At 46.3% G+C, this 5,965-nt stretch overlaps 1 protein-coding gene across 1 annotated transcript in view; it reads right to left on the minus strand.

Moving 5' to 3' along the window:
- Window positions 1–446: 446 nt before the first annotated feature.
- tmem223 (transmembrane protein 223) overlaps window positions 447–5,965 on the minus strand; it is a 5,967-nt gene continuing 448 nt past the window's right edge. The window contains exons 1-2 of the mRNA XM_048620556.1: window positions 5,203–5,965; window positions 447–1,013 (exon numbers count right to left, since the gene is read on the minus strand). The exon at window positions 5,203–5,965 is cut by the window's right edge and continues 448 nt beyond it. Of these exons, the coding sequence (XP_048476513.1) occupies window positions 721–1,013; window positions 5,203–5,740 (831 nt within the window). The 5' untranslated portion in view covers window positions 5,741–5,965 and the 3' untranslated portion in view covers window positions 447–720. The remainder of the gene's footprint in view (window positions 1,014–5,202) is intronic.

Raw genomic sequence — 5,965 nt, forward strand, 5'->3', positions numbered from 1 at the left:
CCATTTAGGACTGGGATGAGGAGAAATGTGGCAGAGGGAGACAGTGGAGAACTCAGAACAAGAAGGCAGAACGGAGATTGTTAGGTTTTTTTTATGGGGTTGGGAAAAATATTTATCTTAAATGCAGTTAAGATCCAACTGAATGATGGTACAGGTTCCAGAGGGGATGCAATGGCATGACACCATCCAACGTAGAAGGCTAGATTATTATTTGCTGGGTTGAATGCAGGCGAACAAAAGACTCCTTCAGGTTTCTCACATCGCATGAAATAATTTCACTGAAGATGTAACTCAGTGAACAGCAAAACACTGCTTTTATTTTTCCTCCTTCTGTATAATTTTATTTCTAAATAAATCACATTTGCCGTTCTTAGCCTGAAACAGCAGCGTGTTACAATTTGTGCAGTTGGACAGCTCCACTCGCACAGTAGAAGAGAGCTTACCACGCACGATCTTTCATGAAATGCAAATCAGGACATTGCCAAAATCAGAGAAAAGAAACCACCCACACAATATCTGGGGAGGGTAGATGTTGGAGACAGAGCTCTTTGTAAATGATGCCTTGGTCAGCGCTGATTGAGGTCGGTGATTCCTCCATTCACTTCCTGCCTGTGCACGTCAAAATATGTGAGTCTTTAAGCTGTGCAATCGCCCCAGGATGCAGTGTCGAGTTCCCGAGTATCTGCAGGAGCGGGTGCCCAGGACCTCCTTCAGGAAGGGTCACAGCTTCCTATAGGCCCCAATGGTCGTGTCAAAGAGCTTAGCATTGTAAAACTGACCCTGCTTGTCCAGGAGGTAGTAGAAGCGGTGACCCCGGATCCTGAGGGGCACCATGGACGGCACCTGGGTACGGTGCGCCACGCAGGACACCTGGTGCAGGGGCACCGTGAAGGAGCTGGTGCGTCCAAAAGGCAAGTAGCTGGCGATGGTGACCTGCTGGCCTCCTCGGTGGAGGACCACGCGGGAGACCGAGCGGCGAGCAAACAGGGAGCCAGCGCCGAGGATCGAGGAGCCTGAAGGACAAAGCAGATGGCGACTTGGGTTAGGCCCGTCCCTAGTTTTTGTCGGAAAGCGAGTGCCTGGCGATTGCTCTCCACCCGTTCCTGTTTCGAGCAGGAGCTGGTAATCCTGAGGCCCCGGCTCACATGGCGGGGGGGCACATGGGTTCAGATCTCCCTCCCCACCATGGAAACCCAGTTCGCAAATTAACCTGGCATTTGGCTCAGCGGGTATCGGGGGAAGCAACCAGGAAACTATCGTTGATTGTTCTAAAAACAAAATAAATGCACCGTTCCTGTAGGGAAGGTCACCCACTGTCCTTACCCTACATGTGACTCCAGACCCACAGCGACGTGAAAACCAGCAATGGTAACGTGAGATTAGTCTAGTCCCATTTACCAGCATTTGGCCCATATCCCTCTAAACCCTTCCTATCCATGTACCCATCCAGATGTCTTTTAAATGTTGTAATTGTACCAGCCTCCACCACTTCCTCTGGCAGCTCATTCCATACACACACCACCCTCTGGACCTGAACTGGAAAAGGACCAATATCCCAGCGGAACTGTGGGAGTGGAGAGATCCTAAGTCACAGAGTTAGTAGAAAGATGGAGATGGATGTGAACCTCGCAAGAACAAGTTAGTTAGAAGGACAAGAGTAAGTCAGCGAACACAATAATTCTGAAGAAGTGAACTGCATTTATTTCAGTGCAAGTGTTCTTACTTGTAGGGCAGATAAGCTCTCGTCATGTTTAGGAACATGGGATTGGAATGTCACAGTGATAACAGAAACTTGGCTGAGGGAAGGACGGGGCTGGCAGCTCAGTGTTCTGGGTTTCAGATGCTATGGGAAGGGAGGCAGGAGAGGAGGGGGAGTGGTGTTTTTGATTAGGAAAAATGTTACTGCAGTAACTAGAGCAGATATTTCTGAAATATTGTCCAGTGAAAACATATGGATTGAAATTAGAAACAAGAAAGGAATGATCATCTTGATGGGATTGTATTATAGCACCCCACCTCCCCACGTAGTTGGGGGACATTGAAGAAATATGTAGAAGAAATCTGAAGAAGGGTCCAGACCCGAAACGTCAGTTTTCCTGCTCCTCTGATGCTGCTTGGCCTGCTGTGTTCATCCAGCTGTACACCTTGTTAACTCAGACTCCAGCATCGGCAGTTCCTACTATCTCTATGTAGACATCGCTCTGGTTTATATAAGAATAATAGGGTTCTAATATGTGATTTTAATTTTCCAAACACTGACTGGGATTACCATAGTGTTAAAGGTTTGGATGGTGAGGAATTTGTTAAATGTGTTCAGGAATATTTTCTTTGTCAATATGTAAATGTACTTACTAAAGAAGGAGCAAAACTTGACCTTCTCTTGGGAAATAAGGCAGGGCAAGTGACTGAAGTGTTAGTAGGGGAACACTTTAGGAGGAGTAATCATAATTCTACCGGTTTTAAAATAATTATGGAAAAGGATAAAAATTAAAGTTCTTATTTGGAGTAAGGCAATGGTACAAGATCAGAACTTTCAAAAGTTGATTGGAGTAGACTGTTCGCAGATAAAAGGATGGCTGACAAGTGGGAGGCTTTCAAAAGTGTGATAACGAGAGTTCAGAGACATGGTGTTCCTGTTAGAGTGAAGGGTAAGGCTGGTAACAGTAAGGAACAATGGATGAATAAAGATATTGAGGTTCTAGTCAAGAATAACGAAAGAATCATGAGATATGGACAACTGGGTTCAAATGAATCCCTTGAACAGCATAAAGAGTGTAGGGGCATTCTTAAGAGGGAGCTCAGGAAGGCAAAGAGGGAATATGAGAGCCTTGGCAGGTAATGTTAAGGATAATCCAAAGAGATTCTACCAGTACATTAAGAGCAACCAGAGAGAGAGAATAGGGCCCCTTAAAGATCAAATTGGTAGTTTTTGTATTGAGCCTCAGGGGATAGAAGAATTTTAAATGGATATTTTGCATCAGTTTTTACTGTGGAGAAAGAAATGGAGGTGAGAGAACTCGGGGAAATAAAATATTGATGTTTTGAAAGCAGCTCACATTACAGAAGAGGAAGTTCTGGAGGTCTTAGAAAATATTACGATTTCAAGGTGAGAGGGAAGAAGTTTAAGGGAGTATGCATCTTTACGCAGAGGGTGGTGGGTGCCTGGAATGCGTTGCCAGCGGAGGTGGTAGAGGCAGGCAATGATAGCGTCATTTAAGATGTATCTAGACAGATACATGAATGGGCAGGGAGCAGAGGGATACAGATCATTGGAAAATAGGCAACAGGTTTAGATAGAGGACCTGGATCGGCGCAGGCTTGGAGGGCCAAAGGGCCTGTTCCTGTGCTGTAATTTTCTTTGTTCTTTGTTCTTTTACATAACAGTGGATAAATCTCCAGGATCTGATCCCAGGACTTTGTGGGAAGTTAGGGAGGAAAAATTTGTACCATCTATAACTACCAGTGAGGTGCCAGATGAGTAGAGTGTGGCTAATGTTATGCCTTGGTGTAAGGAGAAGCCTGGAAACTATAAACCTGTGAGTCTGACTTTGGTGGGTAAGTTATCTGAGATGATTGTAAAAGATAGGATTTACACACATTCAGAGAGGCCAGGAATAATTACAGATAGTCGGCATGGTTTTGTGTGCGGGACGCCACGTCTGACAAACTTGATTGAGTTTTTTGAGGAAGTAACCCAGAAGATTGAGGGCAATGCAGTAGACATTATTTATTTGGACTTTAGTAAAGCCTATGACAAGGTTCCACATGGTAGACTACTTAGTAAAGTTAGATCACATAGGATTCAGGGGTGAGCTTGACAAAAGGAGACAGAGTGGCAGTGGAGGGTTGTTTTTCGGACTGGAGGCCTGTTACTGGTGATTCCACAAGGATTGGTGCTGGGTCTGCTTTTGTTCGTCACTTATAAATGATTTAGATGAGAATATGGAAGGCATGGTTAATAAGTTTACAGACAATACTAAAATTGGTGGTATAGTGGACAGTGCAGAAGGTTACATGAGATTACAAAGAGATCTTGATCAATTGTGGCAATGGGCTGAGGAGTAACAGATGGAATTTAATTTGGATGAATACAAGGTTTTGCCTTTTGGTAAAATAAACGAGGGCAGGACTTAGACAATTAAATAGTAGGGTCTTGGGTAGTGTTGTAGAACAGAGAGACCTAGGGGATCAGGTACATAATTCTTTGAAGTTTGTGTCACAGGTAGACAGGGTGGTCAAGAAGGCGTTTAGCACGCTTGCCTTCATTGCTCAGACCTTTAAGTATAAGAGTTGGGATGTTATGTTGAGGTTGTACAGGACATTGGTGAGGCCTCTTCTGGAGTACTGTGTCCAGTTCTGGTCTCCCTGTTATAGGAAGGATATTATTAAGCTGGAGAGAGTTCAGAAGAGATTTACCAGGATGTTACCAGGAATGGAGGATATGAGTTATAAATAGAGGCTGAATAGGCTGGGACGTTTTTCACTGGAGCATTGGAGGTTGAGAAGTGACCTTATAAAGGTTTATAAAATCATGAGGGCTATAGATAAAATGAATGGCAGGTGTCTTTTCTCAAGGGTGGGGGATTTCAAGACCAGGAGGTATATTTTTAAGGTGAGAGGGGAACAATTTAAAAAAGACATGAGGGGCAACTTTTTTTAAACACAGAGGGTGGTTCGTGTGTGGAATGAAGGAAGCGGTGGATGTGGGTACAGTTATAACGTTTAAAAGACGTTTGGATAAGGACATGAATAGGAAAATTTGGAGGGATATGGGCCAGGAACAGGCAGGTGGGACTAGTTTAGTTTGGGATTATGGTCGGCATGGACTGGTTGGGCCGAAGGGTCTGTTTCCATGCTGTATAACTCTCTTGACAAGAACAGCCAGTACACCTACATTTTCCAAACTCTTACCATTTTGGAAACACTGTGCACATCCTGCCAAAGTGGGTAACCGCACGGTTTTCCACATTATGTTCCATGAGCTCATTCCAAAGCCATTCCCATTCGCTGACCCCATTCTTGTATTCCCTCTACATCTAGGAGCATGCAAGACCAGTCTGTATGACGCACACCCTTGTATTTTAACCCTTTCAAGTACCAGGACCGTTTGGCTCAATCCTACCTCATCCTCTCGAATTATGTCACACCCAGGATCTCCCCACAGTGTCACTCTTCAGGAAACCAGTCAGAAGTGATTCTTACCGATAATCAGGCAAGAAGTTGTGAAGCCATATCTCCATCCGTCCGACCCCAGGTTCAGGGTGAGCCCCCCGATCTTCGGCAGGCCGCTTGCTTGCTCCCCTTCTAGAACCGTCTCCTGGTAGCCCGTGTCTTTGAGAGAAGTGAAGGCGAAATGGGCCAGGTAGGTCCAGAACAGGAACTGGGCCAGGCAGAAGAGACCCAGGAGGCGGAAGAAGCTGGTCCTCTCGTGACAGAAGAGGACAACGTCCTGGGCCGGGGCTCCACTCATCGGCCTGGACCCCACCATCGCCCAGACGGGAATCGATCCCCCACCAAAGGGCCAAGCGATACCTCTCCTGGGGGCCTGGCTCCCCATCATCGTCGCCATGCTCCAAGCTGCCCTCCCCACTGTCCCCAGGCTATCCCAGCCCCCTTCCAGCTGCCGTTCTGCTAACCCTGGGCTGGGTTCCCCCATCCCCAGCATTACTGCTCCTACCCACAGGCTATTCACCCCCATCTCGGGGGCGTTTGTCCCTCTCCCCAGGTGATTTATATCCATCGCCGGGACATTTAGCCCTGGCTTTTCTGCCCCTATCCCTAGGGTTTTGGCTCCTATTTCCAGTACATTTGCCCCTTTTCCTGGGTTTGTCACCCATTTTTCCTGATATCTTACCCTTGTCCCCTGCCCATTTGCCCCTAATTCCTGCCTATATCCCCTCACTCCTGAGTACCTTATCCCTACCCCCTGCCCATTTGCCCCCACTCCTGAGTATCTTACCCCTAT

Source organism: Rhincodon typus, chromosome 47 (genome assembly GCF_021869965.1).
Source record: "Rhincodon typus isolate 14 chromosome 47, sRhiTyp1.1, whole genome shotgun sequence".
Taxonomy (NCBI): Eukaryota; Metazoa; Chordata; class Chondrichthyes; order Orectolobiformes; family Rhincodontidae; genus Rhincodon; species Rhincodon typus.